Source organism: Cucurbita maxima, unplaced genomic scaffold (assembly GCF_002738345.1).
Source record: "Cucurbita maxima cultivar Rimu unplaced genomic scaffold, Cmax_1.0 Cma_Scf00024, whole genome shotgun sequence".
Lineage (NCBI taxonomy): Eukaryota > Viridiplantae > Streptophyta > Magnoliopsida > Cucurbitales > Cucurbitaceae > Cucurbita > Cucurbita maxima.
Window position 1 is genome coordinate 1,953,497 of NW_019272040.1, and position 18,349 is coordinate 1,971,845.

General features: G+C 37.0%; 4 protein-coding genes across 5 annotated transcripts; 2 read left to right on the forward strand and 2 right to left on the reverse strand.

Moving 5' to 3' along the window:
* Window positions 1-58: 58 nt before the first annotated feature.
* LOC111497641 (phospholipase A1-Igamma1, chloroplastic) lies at window positions 59-2,409 on the reverse strand. The gene is made up of 3 exons (XM_023148487.1): window positions 1,253-2,409; window positions 955-1,181; window positions 59-349 (listed from the first exon to the last, which is right to left on the reverse strand). The coding sequence occupies exons 1-3, from the start codon at window positions 2,321-2,323 to the stop codon at window positions 106-108; spliced, it is 1,542 nt and encodes a 513-aa protein (XP_023004255.1). The 5' UTR covers window positions 2,324-2,409; the 3' UTR covers window positions 59-105.
* A 269-nt stretch (window positions 2,410-2,678) lies between these two features.
* On the forward strand, window positions 2,679-6,401 carry LOC111497640 (RAN GTPase-activating protein 1-like). Its single transcript, XM_023148486.1, has 2 exons — window positions 2,679-2,939; window positions 4,490-6,401. The coding sequence occupies exon 2, from the start codon at window positions 4,501-4,503 to the stop codon at window positions 6,118-6,120; it is 1,620 nt and encodes a 539-aa protein (XP_023004254.1). The 5' UTR covers window positions 2,679-2,939; window positions 4,490-4,500; the 3' UTR covers window positions 6,121-6,401.
* Window positions 6,402-9,102: 2,701 nt separating this feature from the next.
* LOC111497639 (F-box/LRR-repeat protein 17-like) lies at window positions 9,103-13,176 on the forward strand. 2 transcript variants are annotated; one of them, XM_023148483.1, is made up of 11 exons: window positions 9,103-9,782; window positions 10,263-10,367; window positions 10,566-10,710; window positions 10,793-10,977; window positions 11,121-11,225; window positions 11,500-11,597; window positions 11,711-11,928; window positions 12,006-12,072; window positions 12,186-12,271; window positions 12,422-12,520; window positions 12,823-13,176. In XM_023148483.1, exons 1-11 carry the CDS (start codon window positions 9,202-9,204, stop codon window positions 12,886-12,888), a joined length of 1,755 nt encoding a protein of 584 aa, XP_023004251.1. In that variant the 5' UTR covers window positions 9,103-9,201; the 3' UTR covers window positions 12,889-13,176. The 2 variants fall into 2 exon arrangements, with proteins under 2 accessions (XP_023004251.1, XP_023004253.1); XM_023148485.1 differs by having other exon boundaries at window positions 10,266-10,367.
* Window positions 13,177-14,283: 1,107 nt separating this feature from the next.
* Window positions 14,284-16,113, reverse strand: LOC111497644 (auxin-induced protein AUX28-like). Its single transcript, XM_023148490.1, has 5 exons — window positions 15,679-16,113; window positions 15,404-15,582; window positions 15,050-15,185; window positions 14,904-14,965; window positions 14,284-14,664 (listed from the first exon to the last, which is right to left on the reverse strand). Exons 1-5 carry the CDS (start codon window positions 15,951-15,953, stop codon window positions 14,627-14,629), a joined length of 690 nt encoding a protein of 229 aa, XP_023004258.1. The 5' UTR covers window positions 15,954-16,113; the 3' UTR covers window positions 14,284-14,626.
* Window positions 16,114-18,349: the final 2,236 nt, after the last annotated feature.

The following is an 18,349-nucleotide window of genomic DNA, read 5'->3' on the forward strand; positions in this document are numbered from 1 at the left end:
CGTTGTAAGATTTCTAAACTTGGTGATCCAAAAGCTTACGATTTCTTAATCGGCATTCTAAATGGCTTCTGATTTCATATGAATTTTGAATGAACAAAATAAGATTTAGGAGTCAAAAGTTAAGCCTAATTGTTTGAGATGATAATGTATATCTTCCGGATGATCATCAAATTTTGATCTATCGGGTTGTATCCAACGGCCATCCTTGTTCCTTATCATACCTTTGTTTTCGTCTTGCCTCCAATTTGGTGGGACTAAGTAATGGTCTTTAAGAAAATCACAAGCTTTGTTCACCAACGCCGGGTCTCTCCCACTCGTTAACACGAACCTACGACCCTTTCCATGATATCTGTTTCACCAAAATTAATTTCAATAAGTTCGAAATAACTTTTAAACGTGAATGTTCTAAAATAAATAAATAATCTAATTATTAAAATTAAAACGATATATCCAACGTGTGGTACCAAACTCAATCATCCTACCAAACTACCATATAAAATTCTCACTTATCATAATGCATAATTGTCCCTATCGTCACATTTAAATATAATATATTCATCAAATATTGTAAAGAAATAATACAATATAATAATGTCAGAAACATATCCCAAATCCTTGATTTTTTTTGTTAATATATATATTGAAAATTTGGTGATATAATATTATCCTGTTCAATCATTTTAGATACCCTAGAAGATAATATTCTTTTAATATATATATATATATATAGAGAGAGAGAGAGAGAGCATTATGGTTATTCATTTATTATATTTTTATTTCATTTATATCAAAGGGTATTTTAACAAGTACATGCCATTTGATATTGTTATTTAAATAATTATGTGAAATATTTATTAAGCTAAAAAATGATGATTTCACATGATATAGAATTAGCAAAATGAATGGTAATTAGTATAATATAGGAAGATAAAAAGAAAAAGGTCAGAAAGTTACCCATCAAGTAAATGTAAGTGAGCTTCCAAATTATGTGCACAAACGGGGTCGTTTGTATCCTTGAGGAACGGTGAAATTTTATGATCCAATTTTAACTCCACGCCCACGTGTGAATAACTCCACGGTAATTCCTCCGCAAATTTCATCACAGCCGTTGGTACGCTTTCGTTGAATAAAAATCCTGGCGTCTTGGGTACCACGTCATGGACATTCACCACTCTCAATACCTGTTTTCATTTTAATTTCATTTTAATATTTCCACTAATAATTAATTAATTAATTAATTAAGATTAATTACCTTAACTCCCAATTCTTGGAGGCGTTCCTTGAAGGAGAAATTCCCAACTCGGGGCCCCGAGAATGAGAAAACCGAAACCGGCACAACCCGACCGTTCTCCAACCGGTTCACACCCATTTCCGCAACGTCGAAGCCGCTCAACACTGCCAGAGCGCTTCCCAAACTGTGTCCAGTGATCGTAATGCTCATCTCTTCTCCGGCGAATCTCTCCACCAACCGCTTCACCTCCGTCACAATCTGCTCTCTCGCTGACAACTTGCTGTATCCACAACCTTCGTCCTTGTCTGTATACAGAGCCAGAAATCCCGATTCCGCCTTCACCGCCAAATTAGGGCATGGAATCTTCGCCGCCGCTACTGGTTTCAGAAAATCCATTAGATCCACGATCCATTCCAACCGCGTTACGGTGCCTCTCCACGCTATGGCGATGTCTCGCCGGCCGAGGAGTTTCGATTTCGCGTCGTTTGATACCGCGACGTAGCCGATCCAGTTCGCGTTCTTGCTCCATACCTTTGGCCATCGCGATTTCTTGAAGAAATTCGGCAGGTTGATGTTTGATGTTGCGTAGAGGTACCGCGTTACTTCGTAACCTCCGCTTTCCATTCCGAGTTGTTCGAAGAATTTGTTTCGACTGAATCGACAACTCCCGCAGTATTTCGAGAACGGATCGTAATCGAAGGCATCGTAGCAGGATTGCGCCATTTCACCGTAGCGGATTATCTCGGAGCGGAGGAGATCGTTCATCGGATCAAGCAACCCGGTCCAATCATTGCTGCCATGGATTTCTCGCCAGGAATCGGCGATTTCTGCTGCAGCTGATTTAGTTTCGGTATGTTCATCTCCCTTTGTTTGTTTTTCGAGGTCTGTAATAATGGAGGATGTGTCTCTGGTTCTTGAAGCTACTTCGTATATCGATTGTCGTTGTCGTTGTGTTCTCCTTGTACTGAATAATCTGAAACCACGAAAGTGACGATTTGAGGTTGAGAAATGAAGTGAAGAAGATGATTGTTTGGATTGGTGGAGTGAGTTTGTGATTGGGAAGAAGAGGACATTGGAGAGATGAATCGCCATTGACGATTGAAGCTCGTGCGAGGAAGATGAGGGAGATGAATCGGAGAAGATGATGCAATGAAGTTTGTTTATTTATAGTAAAATAATAGACATATGATAGAGTTGGTGGGACATACATTTTAGATCAAAAAAGTCAAAATTTAGTCTCATATTTTAAATTTTAGAAAACAAAAATTAATTACAAATCGTAATTGAACCTTTTAAAATAAATAAAAAAAGATTAATATTTTTACTTTCACTAAAAATAAAACATATATTTCGCACAAATAAATATGATCAAAACCATGGGGGCTTTTTGGTAACTTCACTTGAAAAGCAAAGACAAAAACCCGTAAAAGGGACGCTTTGATCCGAGTTATCATTTGATCCGTTTGGATTCGATTGGAGTTTCATCATTTCCCTCCAATTCTTCACACGCTCTTCGCTTTCTCTATCACCAATTTTTCGATGATTGCCCTCCGCCGCCCTCTCTAAAACCTTAAGATTCTTGCATAAAATTTCCCTTTCCTGGGAGATTTCTGAGGAAAATCATTTTTAATCCGTTTTCCTCCCCATTTTCTCCCTTTTTTTTTTCTTTCTAGGGTTCCGCTTCTGAGGCTTTCCACTCTCCTCCCAGGTATTGATTTCATCTTTCTGCGAACTTTATCCCCTTTTTTTTTTTTTTCAGTTTTTTTTCGCCGGCGATTCTGTTGCGTTGTATCTTTATATGTTCGATGAGTTGACGTAAAACTTTTTGTTGTTAAGATCGTACCGTAATCTGTGTTCCCAAATGGTTCTTATTATACTTTGATTTGTAAATTGTTCGCTTTGTGGAAATTGATTAAGGTGTTTTAGATTTCGTTTTTTTGCTTTTGTTCATTTGCTTTTTTTTTTTTTTTTTGCTTGTCCTTTAAATTCCCCCTTTTTCCTGTTCCATAATCTTTTTGGGGGTTCCAATAAGTTTATGTTTATGCCTCGTTTCATTCCTTTGAAAGTCTAGGAAACTTAACGGCAGATGGGAACGATCATATTAGAGAAAATCCCAATTATAACAATTAACATTATTCTTGGTGCTAGTTTTTAGATGGCTTTTAACTTCCGTGGTCGACCATGCCGTGTATCTTTATTGAATTCAATGTGTGGGATTTACGCTTTTGATTTTTGGTTGTAATTTAATGGGCTTCCTTTAATCTTCCCCTTTCTAAAAGAAAGAGAAAGAAGCATCCCTTATGATTTGATAGGTTTTGCTGCTTGTTTTCGTGGCCTTTTGTCCAATTTTCTCAGGAATGTATGAAGTTTAGTATCCTCTATTGTATTGTAGTACTTGGTTTAGTACTAATGCGTGATATACATTTCCAACGTGTCATTTCTGAAACTAATCATAACGATACGTTTTTAACTTTTACAATGGGAATTGTATGCTATTAAACATCCATTGTCAATCTCTTGGGAATCCTTCATATTGAGTTTTTGTCATTTTCAGCATATAACATTTGATTACTGCTGAATTCATTTTTAGTTAATAGTTTGTTTGTTGATCTTGCAACTGCGTTATGCTGCCATGATGTAAATAAACATCCAAATAAGATTTGGGATGGTCATAGAAAGTTTAAGATAGTGATGCCTTGCAAATTATTATTTCCTTGAGTAATAGTCATTCTAAATCTAAACCATTTTGACATTGCTATCAGGCATCAATTGTTAACAATGATAACCAACTACAGTTTTTATAATGCCTCTTGTGCAGTGTATCTATCTTTTCTAGATACCCTGTTTATACTCAATTTAAGCTTCATGTCATCTTTCTAAAAAATTACATGGGAAATTATATTTATTCCCTGATGGATTATTCATCAAATTTTATGAGTTATTCATCAGATACTATTCTGATATATTTGCCCGTATGGTATAAGATAGGCTAGTGACTCACTGGGAAATTTGATATTATGAAAATAGTTGAATCTTGCTATATAGTTGTGTTTCTAAATTGATGGCTGTATGGCTTTGCATTTACATTTAAGGACATTATTTGATATAGGGATATAGTATGTGCCTGACGATTTTCCAATCTTCTGTAAGATGCAAGCTTAAGCTGGGAAATAAATCCCAACTAATTTCATTTTTCCCTCTGAAGTCTGAACGTTGATCATTATTCAACGTTTCTTATTGTGGCTCGTTTTATTGCAGATTATTTTGTTATGGATTCTGCAGCCCAGACATTCCCACCTCGTGTGATGTCTATTAAATTATGGCCCCCAAGCCAGAGCACTAGGTTCATGCTCATAGAACGAATCATCAAGAATCTTACAACACCCTCCATTTTTTCCCGGAAGTATGGCTTATTGAGCAAAGAAGAAGCAGAGGAGGATGCCAAGAAAGTAGAAGATATTGCTTTTGCAACTGCAAACCAACACTTTGAGAAGGAGCCAGATGGCGATGGGAGCTCTGCAGTTCAAATTTATGCCAAAGAATCTAGTAGGCTTATGCTGGATATATTGAAAAGAGGTCCTGTATTAAAGGAGGATGGAGAGGCAATAATATCTGAGAGGGCAGCTGCCAAAGGAACTGTTTTTGATATATCAGGAGGACGAAGGGCCTTTATTGATGCAGAGGAGGCTAAGGAGCTTTTGGAACCCCTAAAAGATCCTGGAAACCTGTTTACAAAGATCTGCTTTAGTAATAGAAGTTTTGGCTTAGATGCTGCTCGTGTGGCTGAACCGATCTTGATGTCCATCAAAGATAGGTTGACTGAAGTTGACCTATCAGATTTCATTGCTGGAAGGCCTGAAGGCGAGGCTCTTGAAGTCGTGAATATTTTTTCTTCAGCATTAGAAGGTTGTGACTTGAGGTCTCTGGACCTCTCAAATAATGCCATGGGTGAGAAGGGTGTCCGGGCATTTGGGTCCCTTTTGAAATCACAGAAACATTTGGAGGAGCTTTATTTGATGAATGATGGTATTTCGGAAGAAGCTGCAAGAGCAATCTGCGAGTTGATTCCGTCTACAGACAAGCTTCGTATCCTTCAGTTCCATAATAACATGACAGGAGATGAAGGTGCAATTGCAATTTCCGAAATCGTCAAGGGTTCTCCTGCATTGGAGGATTTCCGTTGTTCCTCGACCAGGGTAGGTTCGGAAGGAGGAGTGGCTCTAGCTGAAGCTATTGGGACTTGTACCCATCTCAAGAAGCTTGATTTGCGCGACAACATGTTCGGGGTGGAAGCTGGAATTGCTTTGAGTAAATCTATATCTGCTTTTCCAGGTCTTACTGAAATTTATCTTAGTTATTTGAACTTGGAGGATGAAGGAGCTGAAGCATTGGCTAACGCCCTCAAAGATTCTGCTCCTTCCCTTGAAGTTCTTGAAATGGCTGGAAATGATATAACTGCAAAAGGTGCTGCCTCAATTGCAGCCTGTGTAGCAACAAAGCAATTCCTTAGTAAGTTATATTTGGCTGAGAATGAACTGAAGGATGATGGTGTGATTTTGATTAGCAAGGCACTGCAGGATGGACACGGTCAGTTGAGCGAAGTCGACGTGAGCACAAATTCAATTCGAAGGGCCGGGGCAAGATTCTTAGCTCAAATATTAGTGCAGAAGCCAGGATTTAAGTTGCTAAACATCAATGCCAATTATATATCTGAAGAAGGGATCGATGAAGTGAAGGACATATTTAAGAATTCTCCCAGCATGCTTGGACCTCTGGATGAGAACGATCCAGAAGGAGAAGACTACGACGAAGATGCTGAAGAGAACGGTGATCACGACGATGAACTTGAATCGAAACTCAAGGGCCTCGACATTAAAAGAGATGAGTAAGAATTCCACAGGTCTTGTTTTTGTTTCAGGTTTGTTTGCTATTTATTGATTTTTGCTTTCTGTATGTGGGGTAGTTCCATACCAATGTTTAACCCCGCCAAGTGTAACAGATCTCTGCTATTATTAGCCATGCATTATTAGTGTTCTAGTTTAGAGATTTTTGAAGAAAAATTAGTTGCTTGCTGGTATTTCTGTAATTTGCCGCTACTTTTTCAATCTCTATTTCTTGTTGGCGTTAAATCGATACAGTTCATCCAGAAGTTTCGATCACGTTATTCACCTTCAAACCTCTCGTCTCGTATTTTGTTTAAACCCTTCTCCCCTCGAGGTGGGGATGGAAAAGCCTTTATTTTCATCATCCTAGTCTCCATTTTTTATTTCGTTATATTATCGGTTCATAATTTAAAAATTTATAAAGTAACAAAATTCAACCGGGAGCAATTTATGAACACTCAATATGTCGAAAAAAAATCAATATTTTTTCATTAAGAAAGTAAATATTGTAATTTTAATATCATAATTTCTTTTTTTAATTGTTATTTTCATGCGTGTAAAGACAATGTCTGTTGGTCTAATAAACACGAAGATGTAGTGAGAGAAAGTGGCACGTGCGATCTGACACACCCTTCGTATTTTGCCACCAAATTACCGAAACTGCCCCTCAATTTTGCCGTTGAGCTCCGACATATCGCTGGCATCTTTGACCCGATTTTATTTTTTCATATTTTTGAATTAAAAATTAAAAAATATTGTCGTTTGCGGACATTTTAAGCAAGCATGTTACTTTATTCCTAAAATACTTCTATTTCTTATAATTGTGAGGTGGAAATCAATATGAAGAAACTATTCTGTTTTTTCTTTTTTTAAGTTATTTAGTAATAATTTTTTTAATTAATTTATAATTTCTCCAACTTAATTTTTATTTATTTGTTGCAAATTTTAATATAATGCCTCTAAAACTCAGTTTTAACTCAATTTCAATATCGTAAATACTAAAAAAAAAACTTAATTTTGTTTATAAAATCAAATTTATAAAACCAAAATTTAATGAAAATTCTAAATTTAAGTCAAAAATTAAATAAAAAAAAATATAATTATATGAACAAGACATTAAGAATCGCATCTATTCGTCTCAACAACTTAATAGATTTAAAAATCTAAATTTATTCATATTCTAAATATGTTATTTACTATTTTAAATTAATGTATTTTCATTTAAGAAAATTCCTATATTCAAATGATGGGGTGTTCATTATGGTTCCATAAGGATTTCTGATTCAGATTCAGCATCTAATAACCTCGACATTATTTACTCATTGCTTTAATAAGGAAAGACTATCCCTACAAACTAACCCGAGTCATTCCAGCATATTTTGTCTTCACTCCCATCAAAATTTTAAATATGTCATCCAACATATAACCATAAAAGTTCATAGGATCTGTTAGACAAACACGACTCTCCACAATGGTATGATATTGTCCACTTTAAGCGTAAGCTCTCATGGCTTTACTTTGGGCTTCCCCAAAAGGCCTCATACCAATGGAGAGTGTATTCTTAGATTATAAACCCATGACCATTTCCTAAATTAACCGATGTGGGACTTTCATCATCCAACAGGATCTAGTAAATGAAAAGAAAAATACACTTTATTGGTATAGATAGTAATTTTCAATTTTTTTTTTAATTACGACCACTTTCATTCGAACGTGGTCTTGTTCATTTATGTACCACTCTTTTACTGTGTCACTTGTGGCTTGCAGCGATGTATAAATAATTTTTTAATAAATTTTAAACTTAAAAAATATATTATATTATTTGGTGAATTAATGTCCACCCAAATAAAAATAAAAAATCGTTCACATTCTTAAATGGACTTAAATGACCCCAAATAATTTGCCTAATTCTTCCAACCACCACAAGATTATGGGTTCCTATTTCTTTTTTTAATATCTTATTTTTAATGTCCATCTTTAATAATAATTGTAATAAAGTTTAATACATTTCGCTCGATTTATTAAAAATAATTTTGAAGTATTTATCTTAGGGTATAAATTTATATATATATATATATAAAAAAAACAACTATTTTGATTATATTGTATTTTTTAATCCTATCAAAATCGTTCGAATAGCACGATTAAACATTAATATTCTAACATGGGTATGCATTAAAACGACATAAATTATCAAAAGATTAGATTTTGTGTCATCTGGCCCGAGAAAACCTTTGCACGCCTCCGTTACCTTTTGGAAGGCCTACGCCCCATAGAAACTGTCTACCTGAGACTGTCCGTTGGCTCGTAGGTCTTGACACGAGGTTAGAATTTTAACTCTTCCAGAATGGTATCTCACTGATGGCTTGGGCCTCCCAGAAGGGGGCTTTCTTCCCCCTCCACCTAAGATGCGTAGGAAAGGCCCAAAGCCAATCCTAGGGAACAATGAAGCTTCATAGGGTCTTTCTGTATAGGTGTAGGTAGTCCGCATCTTCACAGACATGTCTATTTCATCGAGACTCTCTCTGAGACAGTGCCCAGATCGTTACGCCTTTCGTGCGGGTTGGAACTTACCCGACAAGAAATTTCGCTACCTTAGAACCGTTATAGTTACGACCGCCGGCTCCCCTATCATCAGGTCACGAACTTCCTTAACCTTCCGGCACTCGGCACGAAGACAAATAATTATAAAGACCAAAATGATCATGTTTTTTTCACGTTTAATGGAAAGAATTATTTTTTAAAAAAATAAATAATAAAATAAACTTTAGTTTCATAAACTAAAACCAAAATAAATAAATAAATAAATAGAAGGCCGAAATCGAGTAATAGTAACGGATAGATTACGAGCAAAGCCCTCACGTGCTTTTCTCCAAACTCCCAACTCAGCAAAATCAACGGAAATGGGCAATTTCGTCATTTCACTAAGACACGCTCCACCTATATAAATAATTTTTTCCCCAATTCTTTCAAAATAAACGCGCGAAATCGACCATTTCTCCCGCGCACTTCCTCTCTCATTTATCCCAATTAACCCTTTTTTTCCTCCATCTCTCTCTCTCTCTCACGATTCTCTCCGCCGCCGCTATGGAGCGTTTCCACCACCCCCAAAGCGGCGCCACCACCACTAACAACTCCGATCTCAAGCGCGGCAAGAAGCGTGGAAGCTATAACTGTGGCCGATGTGGCCTCCCCAAGAAAGGCCATGTCTGTAACCTTACTTCCTCAACCACTAATACCGCTACCACTTCCCCTCCCACTACCGATTCTTCCAATTCCGCTCGCTGTTCCACCATTGACCCCTCATCTCACGTTCATCTACGCCGCGCCCTCTCCTTTGATGATGCTGATGACCTCCGCAGCGGCTTCCACTCTGATTTCGATGACATTGACGAGGCTGAGCCGGTCTTTGATTATCCCGATATCGATCCGGATTCTTCTGGATGCTTGCCTGCGAGTTGTCTTTGGGAGATTTTGAGGAGGCTGCCGCCGGCTGGGATTTTGTCGGCGGCGAGGGTTTGTAAGGGCTGGAGAGAGACTACCAAGAAGATATGGAGGGCGGCGGAGGTGTTGAGATTGAGAGTTCCGCCTAAGGCTCCGTTTGGATTTGTTGGTTCATTGTTGCAGAAGTGTTCTGGACTTGTGACACTCTCGCTTAGATTGGAAAGGTTAGGGTTTTTGATCGGACACGGTTTAGATCTATCGGTTTATTTGACGATCTGGTTCTGATGATTTAATGTGACAATAACTTTAATTGAACTGTTAAAAATCAACTGGATCCGGACGTTGTTGAACTATCTGTGACTAAAAGTGGGTAGATGAAGTAATTTGTGATTTGATCTATGATGAACTAGAGTAATGAGGACCTGATTTTTTTGAATCCATGATTTTTTATGGCATTAGTACTTTTAGTTAATGATTTTAGATTCCGATGAAATTTATCCGTGGTTGACTAGGTTGTTTTTCAACAACTCCCTAAATTTAGCTTGCAATTACCGACTTGCTAGCTCATAAGATTTTTTTTTACTGCTCTTTTTACCATTTTTTAATGAGATTTGTACGGAATTTTGGAGATCATCCTTATTGAATACTCTTAGGAAATGTAGTTGGAAGATCTGAGTGTTTTAACATATAAATTCATGTTGTAGCAGCGATTTGGATTCGATGATGTTGGCTTGCATTGCGTTCTCATGTCCTAATCTTGAAGCTCTGGAGATCACTAAGTCCCAATCATCAATAAATCGCATCACAGGGTAATTCAATACCAATGTATCTGACTTTATCTAGTACTGATTCTGTTTTGTTTTATGTTTTTTTTTGTTGATCTGTGATTATAATTGACTATGTGAAAGTGGTGAGATGAGAAAAATAGTGACAACTTAAGTTCATAGCTAAAAAGTGTGATCCAATGCCTGATGTTTGGCCATTTTCTTTTTATTTCTAATATACAGTGGTGAGCTTGGTCGCTTTGTTGCTGATAAACGTTGCCTTAAGAGTCTTAAGATGGAAGGTTGTTCTAGTTTGGGGAGTTTTTCCCTCTGTTCATCAAGTCTCAGCACACTATGGCTTTCTGATCTTTGCTCCCTTTCTAAGATGGTTATATCTCTTTTCCTTGTATCTCTTACAATGACTAGCTCTCTGGAATAGAGATTTGCTCATCCACTTACTATTTTGACAGGCTTTCAATTGCCCCAATTTAAAGGAGATTTCTTTGGAGTTTTCTCGTCATGAAAATGATAGGACTGATCTTGTTGCGATGGTTGATGGCATGGTAAGGGGCTGCCCAAGATTACAGAATGTACACATTTCATCATTCCGTCTATCTCATGCTGTAGTACTAGCACTCACAGCTGGACAATTGAGGTTTGTGCTACTAGTACTATTTTAGCATTGCAATGAGCTAGTGCCAAGTAATTTTTCTTCCTTTCTTGATTGTTCAGGGTAGATCCTTTGTTTTCATGAATATTTACCGTGGATTGATGTTTTTCTGTTTTTGCATTGATCAGGGGATTGCGGATGCTGTCACTTGTTCTTGGAGCTGACATCACTGATGCATCTGTTGCTTCTATTGCTTCAACCTATCCAAACTTGGAATTGCTTGATCTTAGTGGGTATGCATTTTTTTAACGAATCTCACGCCATTGTAATCTTGAGATTAATCTAGCAAGTTCCCTCAAGGGTTGATGCAAGGAGTTAATGTAAAGAATCACATGTTTATGTGAATAATAGAACTGATCTTGCAGTGAATTGCTGAAGAATTTATTATCTCCTGCATTTAAAATGCTTACTTAAATCTCTAAAGCTAGCCTTTTGATATCAAACTATTCTGAAGCCATAATTAGTATGAAAAAGATTATCTGAATCGACCATTGATTTGGTTTTCAGGTCCAGCATCAGTGACAGTGGCATAGGAATGATCTGTAATGTATTCCCAGATACATTGTCTAGATTTCTCCTTGCCCTTTGTCCTAACATCACTTCAAGTACTTTCAAATCTCTATATCTGATTTTTGTGTAATTTCATTTTTTATTTAAACTTTTGAGTATGCTGGTTCTTGGTTTCCGATCACTGATGAAGTTGCATCCTCCTCTTCAGGTGGCATACAATTTGCAACAGCTGAATTGCCACTTCTTGAACTCATGGATTGTGGGATGACTATTTGTGACCCTAATTCTCGGGATTCTACATCTGAAATTGGTGATCATGAGTTATCTAAACCGCCAAACTCCAAGTTTCACCTCATTTACCAGAAGCTGATCATCAAACACAACCACCTGAAAAAGCTGAGTTTATGGGGTTGTTCCGGTTTAGATGTGAGACTCTTTAGTCATTAGCTATCAAATGTTTACGCCATTATTTTCTGCATTCTTAATCTGTTCTTTATATGCAGGCTCTATATCTTAACTGCCCACAACTAGATGATCTCAATCTCAACTCTTGCAAGAATTTGCATCCAGGTGATTATTTTTTCCTTGCCTCTTAATTGATGATCTCCTTGAAACTGACTATAATCCATATATCGGATTGCAAGTTCTGCACCTAATAATGTTGAATATATGTGTTCTCCCAGAGAGATTGTTACTTCAGTGCCCCAGTTTACGTAATGTGCATGCATCAGATTGCGAGGAGTTATTAGTTGGAGCTATTCGAAGTCAGGTACACAAATTAGCTACTTCACTTTATTCTCCTATTGCATTCGAGGATTGGTTATCTGGAAGAGTGGGAACAATCCGTGTACATGGTAGATGGCTCAAGGATGGGCTAGAATTCTGATGTTAATGTGCATCTTTCTTTTGTCCATTTCAGCTTAAAAAGGCTGCTTCACCCGAGGAGAACCTACTCTCATGTAAACGCTTGGCAGATGGCTCAAAACGTATTAGAGTTCCACCTCTTGTCAGTTCACTGGTAAGTCAGAAATTCTTGTTATTAGTATGGATGTCTAAACCAAAAGGTTATTATTAAGAACATATGCATAGAAAGATCAAATATATAACTTAACCATCAGCTTAACACAATTCACGTAATATCATTTCTTTCTTAATTGATGTTATCAATTCACATGTTACGACTTCATGATTCAATTAATATCCAAATCTACACATGCTGGGAATATTAAAAAGTATATACATAAAAGGATCAGATATTTATGAACTTCGAGTTGTTGAATTTAGTAGTCATCCTGTTTTCTTTTCCGTGTTTGTTGGCAGTCATCTGATAATGGTTCGAAACGAAGAAGGGTAGGAAGCCATCACTGTAATATTCATGTGTGTTGAACAGTCGAGAAGCAGTCTTATTTTTTCTGGGTGTACACTGATAATATTTGTGGGTTGTGAATTATTATTAGCCAATGATGGCAGAGTGCACCATGCCAGGCCATTTGGGTTATATAGGCATAGTGCCTCGCTTCTGTAAACATTTCGCTTTGTAACAGCCAATCTTCCTAAAACCTCATGTTTCAGTATGGAGTATAGTACCCAGAGCCAAGCCATAGATGGAAAACTCATTCAGGGTTATAAGTTAATTTTTTTTCCTCAATAAAGAATAATAATTATTTATGATTACATCATTTGAGCTATACTTGAGATTCCAGTTAGATTTAAGTTCAGGTTCTCGAGGTTTTTGAGAATGAAATTTGGAGTTTAGATCAAACACTTGGAGTTTATATCTGGACTCTCATGGTGCCTCCACTAGGAGGGCTCTTGGTTTGGTTTCATCCAGCTTCATGCTTGATTCAATTGATGCATATGTCAGTCAAAGCCATTGGTGAGATTCCAACCCATGAATTAGTTTTTGATTAAGGCTCTCAAGTGTCTTGAGACTAATTTTGGTTTCAGTTACTTATCTATAGACTGGCTAAATGGGTATATGCCATAGCTCAACTCTGATCAGCCTGATGTTTCTTTAGGTTGCCATATTGATATTATATCGACACTGCCATCATTCTCAGTAACGAGATAACTAGGCGTGATTCTTGGCCTTTTGATATTCTGATCTTCTGCATTCAATGTAACGCTTCTATTGATGTTGGCTTGCATTGTGTTCGTTCTCATATCCTAATCTATCAATAAATTCAAGTTGAACACTTCGTGAACCAACTCAAAGCAATTTGATGAATTCTTATAGGTAAAGCCTCTTTTACATTAAGATGTATTTTAATGTACCACCATTATTTTCTTGCTACAACATTATCTCTAACAACTTCAACCTTATCTCAAAGAATTTTACAAAAAGAAAAAAAGTTTCAATCCAAACTAAAGGTGAAAAAACACACACACATGCAAAGACACCCGAAAGACGGGCACACACGAGATGCATAATTAACCTATCACGAGCACACAATGTCACAATCTCCATGTGGATGATAGACAGAGAGACATGAAAAGTATGATTAATACCCAAAATTTATTAAAAGCTAAGCCTAAGGCATTGCACTATTAAGCATCAAAATAGGCACATCTTTGAGTATATAACATAAACATGAATGGGTCATCCACATAAATGCCCTCCTTCAACATCCACATGATCATGTTCCCTTCACTCGTATGGAAATTGGAACATTTCCATTTAATTATTGGCCTCCCCTCTCCTATTCTCTATCAAATTTCTTCATATAAAATATAAAAATAACAAGAAATTAATTTGAAGAATGAATCATTGAGAAATTAAAGTAGAAGCAACCAAACAAAGGAGTTTATTATTTAAACCCAAATCCAGCAATACTTAAACAAAGGTTGTTAGACAAATCAAGCCAAGTTTTTCAACTCAAAAACAAACAAGTTTGTATCACAATATTAAAACTACCACTTAAAAAGGGTTTCACATCTTGGTATACAACCATATTACAACTTAATCATACACATGAAACACCCGAACCAACAAACCAACCTGCGTTCGTTCCTCGAATCTTTTATCCCAATCTCAACTTTTACTAGATCATCGATGCTTCGATATTTATAATAAGTTGAGATGAGATCGAACCGAGAGAAGCTGCAGCCTTTCGTTTCTCTTGCTTTAGCTTCTGTTCTTGCATTTCTCCATGGCCCTTGGTGCTGTAAAGAACAAGAGGACAGAATTTAATGGCTAGTTTATGAAAATCATTCCATTTTGTTAAATCTACTCGTATAGATCGTATGTGGACCGTTTTTTGGGTCGATGATTCCCGTTAGAGATTTTTTTTTAATGTCACGTAAAGTTTTAGGGCAAGGTCGTCGAGAACGACAATGAATTGACATGAACTTTGTTTTAGGGTTAAGAGGATTTATTTGAAAATACAAAAAGATACACGTACCAAGTCCAATGGCCTCCTTTCCTTTCATGATGCGGAGACGTTTGCAGGATTCAACAAACATCCTATGTATGTAAAAAATAAACGAATCAAAACAAAGTTTAGAAGATTGATTTGATGAAATAATAGCTCCAACGATTAAAACGTACTCCCATGGAACATCTCCGACTAGCATCCAGTCGCCATCTTTGTCTTCATAAGTTGGAACATAATCCGAGTCACTCAGAAGATCTATTAACTTGCTCTCGTTCATGAAGTCCTTCATTTCTTGAGATCCACAGTTACCTCGAATAATACAAACAAAAGTAAAATGAAAACAAAACCCAAATTTAAAACTAAAAACCCACCAAAGAAATGAAGAAATAGGTTAAATTACAAGTAAGGGTTACAATTTCGTAGCTAAAATCTAATCATAGAATTCAAATTTTCTCGAGTTCATAATTTAAACAAAATTTTAAAATTTTAGACGAATTTAAGAATTAAAATTCTACTCTAAAGCTTACCAATGGTGGTAAAGGAGCCAAACATGGTGGCTAGACCATCAGAGAGTTGCTTGTAGCTCTTGTACATCTTCAAGTCCACTTTACGCAGATATGGCGCGCCATCCATGCTCACCTTCACAAACGCCAACATGTTGTTCTTTCGGAACGATCGAACCGGTGGCCATCCCACCACCTGTGTCCTTCGTATCCAAAACGAACAACAAACTAATTATTTAACAACTATACCACTCTAACTCAGTCGTGACAGTCACATTGAATAATTTTCAAAAGTTTACTTAGCCGGAGGTTTGGCTGGATCCGTTGCAAGGGCAGTCTTGTCTTTATTACCGGAGCTGGGATCGACAACTACGTCATTCTCCGCGACCTCTTTCGAAGAAAGGTTAAGCTTGAGATCAACCTTGGAAATGGTGTCACTGCTGACAGTTTCAGCAAAGCCTCGTTTCCGAGCTCCGACGTCTCCTGATTCGCCTCCGCCTCCGCCTCCACCACTATTGCCCGGTAGACCGAGCCGGAGCTCGGTCTCTTCAAACCCCATATTCTTCTTCTCCATGAATTCTGTCTGATTTTCTGTAATGCTATTTGTTTTGGGTTATATAATATTATGAGTATAAGGGTATTGTATGTGGTTATAATAATGGGAACAGAATGAAAATAACCCGCCGGTGAGGATGGGGGCTGTGGGCTAATGCTACATGGCGGTGAGGCGGGTTATTTATTTATGTATTTATTTTTTTTATTATCACCAATGGATGGGGTTTTGGGGTGGGAGATTTGTGAGACGGTGACATGTGGAGGGTGAAGTGAGGTGGAGCATCCAAGTTTTGTGGGGATAAATGACGAGTGGGTGACGTTAGCATTCCATTATAAAAGTAAGCATTCCACCGTCTTCTCTGCCTTTCTCTTGGGTTTGACGGCTCCTTTTTCTCATCCAAAGATTATATATTCATTAGATATTGTTTTAAATTTTCCATTTTTTTTTGTTGTTCTTGTTAATTTTCAAGTGGAAACTAGGAAGTAAAATATGTCGTATCAATTGAATTATACTCAAGTTGACAAATTTATCCTTTTTGTCTCCTATGTTCGATTGTCGAGACTTTCATTTTCTATATACTTACCGTACACTAAGATTAAATGATACGTTTAATCTTAACGACCCATACCCATGATTCAGAATCTAGAATCGACACCTGATGGCTCTGACATACCCCTGCGACATGTTATCTACTCCTTGCTTCTCAACAGTGAAAGTTGTCCCTACAATGCGTTTTTTACCTAAAAGATAAATGGATTGAAGAGTGACCCTTTTGCTGAAATGAATCAAAGTCGATGAATTTGAATGAATAGTATTTGTTGTCCACACCCACTAAAGTGGGTCGAAAAATAAAACATGGAATATGGAGATGTTGGGGTGTGCCCTATATGAGTAGCAAAGTGCTTTATGTTGCCTTCAAAAAGATGGGAAAAGAATAAAAACCAAGTCTTTAAAAATGGGTACCAACAACACTCAAAACTATTTGTTGAAAAAAATACAAACAAAAGAAAAGCAAGTTCTTGCAAACCAAAGTGTTTGATGTATCAAAAGCATAGCAATATAGCAAGAGCATGCGCACAAGATTGAAAGATTTTAGTGCAATTTGGTTGAGATGTTGTTCCCAAAATTGCATGCCCACGTTCACCATGGTGGCCACATTATCAAATTGCATCCAAAACTTCCTTAATGCCCCACTTCATAAAAGATTACTATATATATATATATATATATATATATATATATATATATATACGTGTTTGGATGGTGAGAAGGTGAAGGAAAATGAATGAGAAAATTTCTTGTGATCATCATCATATTTGTTGAATGAATGATTTGATGAAATCAATGCATTGGAAAGAAAAGGGTTTGTGACTGTTTGTTGCCCATGCTTGTTAAGTGCTGAACAAAGTTTAGTGTTATGATTATGGTATTGATTTGTTGAGGCTGATGAGGAATGCTATATCGAATGATGTTTTACTTTCACGGATATTGTCTGTTTTGGTAGAGAAATGTTTCTATACCCTTGTAAAGAAGGATTCGTTCCACTCTCCAACCCATGTGGGATCTTATAATCCACCCCCTTTGAGACCCAGCATCCTCGTTGGTACTCGTTCTTCTCTCTAATCAATGTGGGATCTCACAATCTACCTCATTCGGGACCTAGCGTCCTCACAAGCACACCGCCTGGTGTCTACCTCTCTTTGTAACAGACCAAGCCCACCGCTAGTAGACCAAGCACAGCTCCTGGTGTCCACCTCTCTTTGTAACACGCTTTGGTCCGTTACGTATCGTCGTCAGCCTCACAATTTTCAAAACGTGTCTGTTAGGGAGAGGTTTTCACACCCTTATAAAGAATGTTTCGTTCCTTTCTCCAATCGATGTGAGATCTCACAATCCACCCCGCACACCGCCCGTTGTCCACTCCCTTTCATAACAATCCAAATTCATCGCTAGCAAATATTATCCGCTTTGATTCATTACGTATCGTCGTCAACCTCACAGTTTTTAAAACACGTTTGCTAGGGAGAGGTTTCCACACTCTTATAAAAAAATGTTTCGTTTCACTCTCCAATTAACATGAGATCTCACATAAGCTATTAAAAGGGTGAGCTAACCTATACAAACATCTTTTTTTTTTTTCAATTGAATTTTGTATCTAATAAATCTAAAAAACTTTCAATTACATGTCTAATTGATCTATAATCTTCTGACACCTGAGTAAAAGAGGGACACAGGAATGAATCAAGAACATATTCAAATGAGAGTGAACCTAAAGATAAGATAGAAAAAAAATTGAAAGTTTATTCTTTTACCAATAATTAATATCGATTCACTTGTACAAACAACTTAAAATTTTAGGTTAAATCGATGGTTTTCTCGTAACATATACAAAATTGAAACTAAGACGAGATTTG

Bases quoted from the DNA above. Each gene is read 5' to 3' on its own strand.
- LOC111497640 (XM_023148486.1), top strand. From the start codon at position 4,501: ATGGATTCTGCAGCCCAGACATTCCCACCTCGTGTGATGTCTATTAAA.
- LOC111497644 (XM_023148490.1), bottom strand. From the start codon at position 15,953: ATGGAGAAGAAGAATATGGGGTTTGAAGAGACCGAGCTCCGGCTCGGT. The intron at 14,966-15,049 runs GTACGTTTTAAT...TTACATACATAG, and splicing joins GTCGGAGATGTTCCATGGGA to GATGTTTGTTGAATCCTGCA. The intron at 14,665-14,903 runs GTACGTGTATCT...TGTTCTTTACAG, and splicing joins AAAGGAGGCCATTGGACTTG to CACCAAGGGCCATGGAGAAA.
- LOC111497641 (XM_023148487.1), bottom strand. From the start codon at position 2,323: ATGGCGATTCATCTCTCCAATGTCCTCTTCTTCCCAATCACAAACTCA. The intron at 1,182-1,252 runs GTAATTAATCTT...AAATGAAAACAG, and splicing joins TCCAAGAATTGGGAGTTAAG to GTATTGAGAGTGGTGAATGT. The intron at 350-954 runs GTAACTTTCTGA...TTGGTGAAACAG, and splicing joins CACTTACATTTACTTGATGG to ATATCATGGAAAGGGTCGTA.
- LOC111497639 (XM_023148483.1), top strand. From the start codon at position 9,202: ATGGAGCGTTTCCACCACCCCCAAAGCGGCGCCACCACCACTAACAAC. The intron at 10,368-10,565 runs GTAATTCAATAC...TCTAATATACAG, and splicing joins TCAATAAATCGCATCACAGG to TGGTGAGCTTGGTCGCTTTG. The intron at 12,272-12,421 runs GTACACAAATTA...TGTCCATTTCAG, and splicing joins TTGGAGCTATTCGAAGTCAG to CTTAAAAAGGCTGCTTCACC.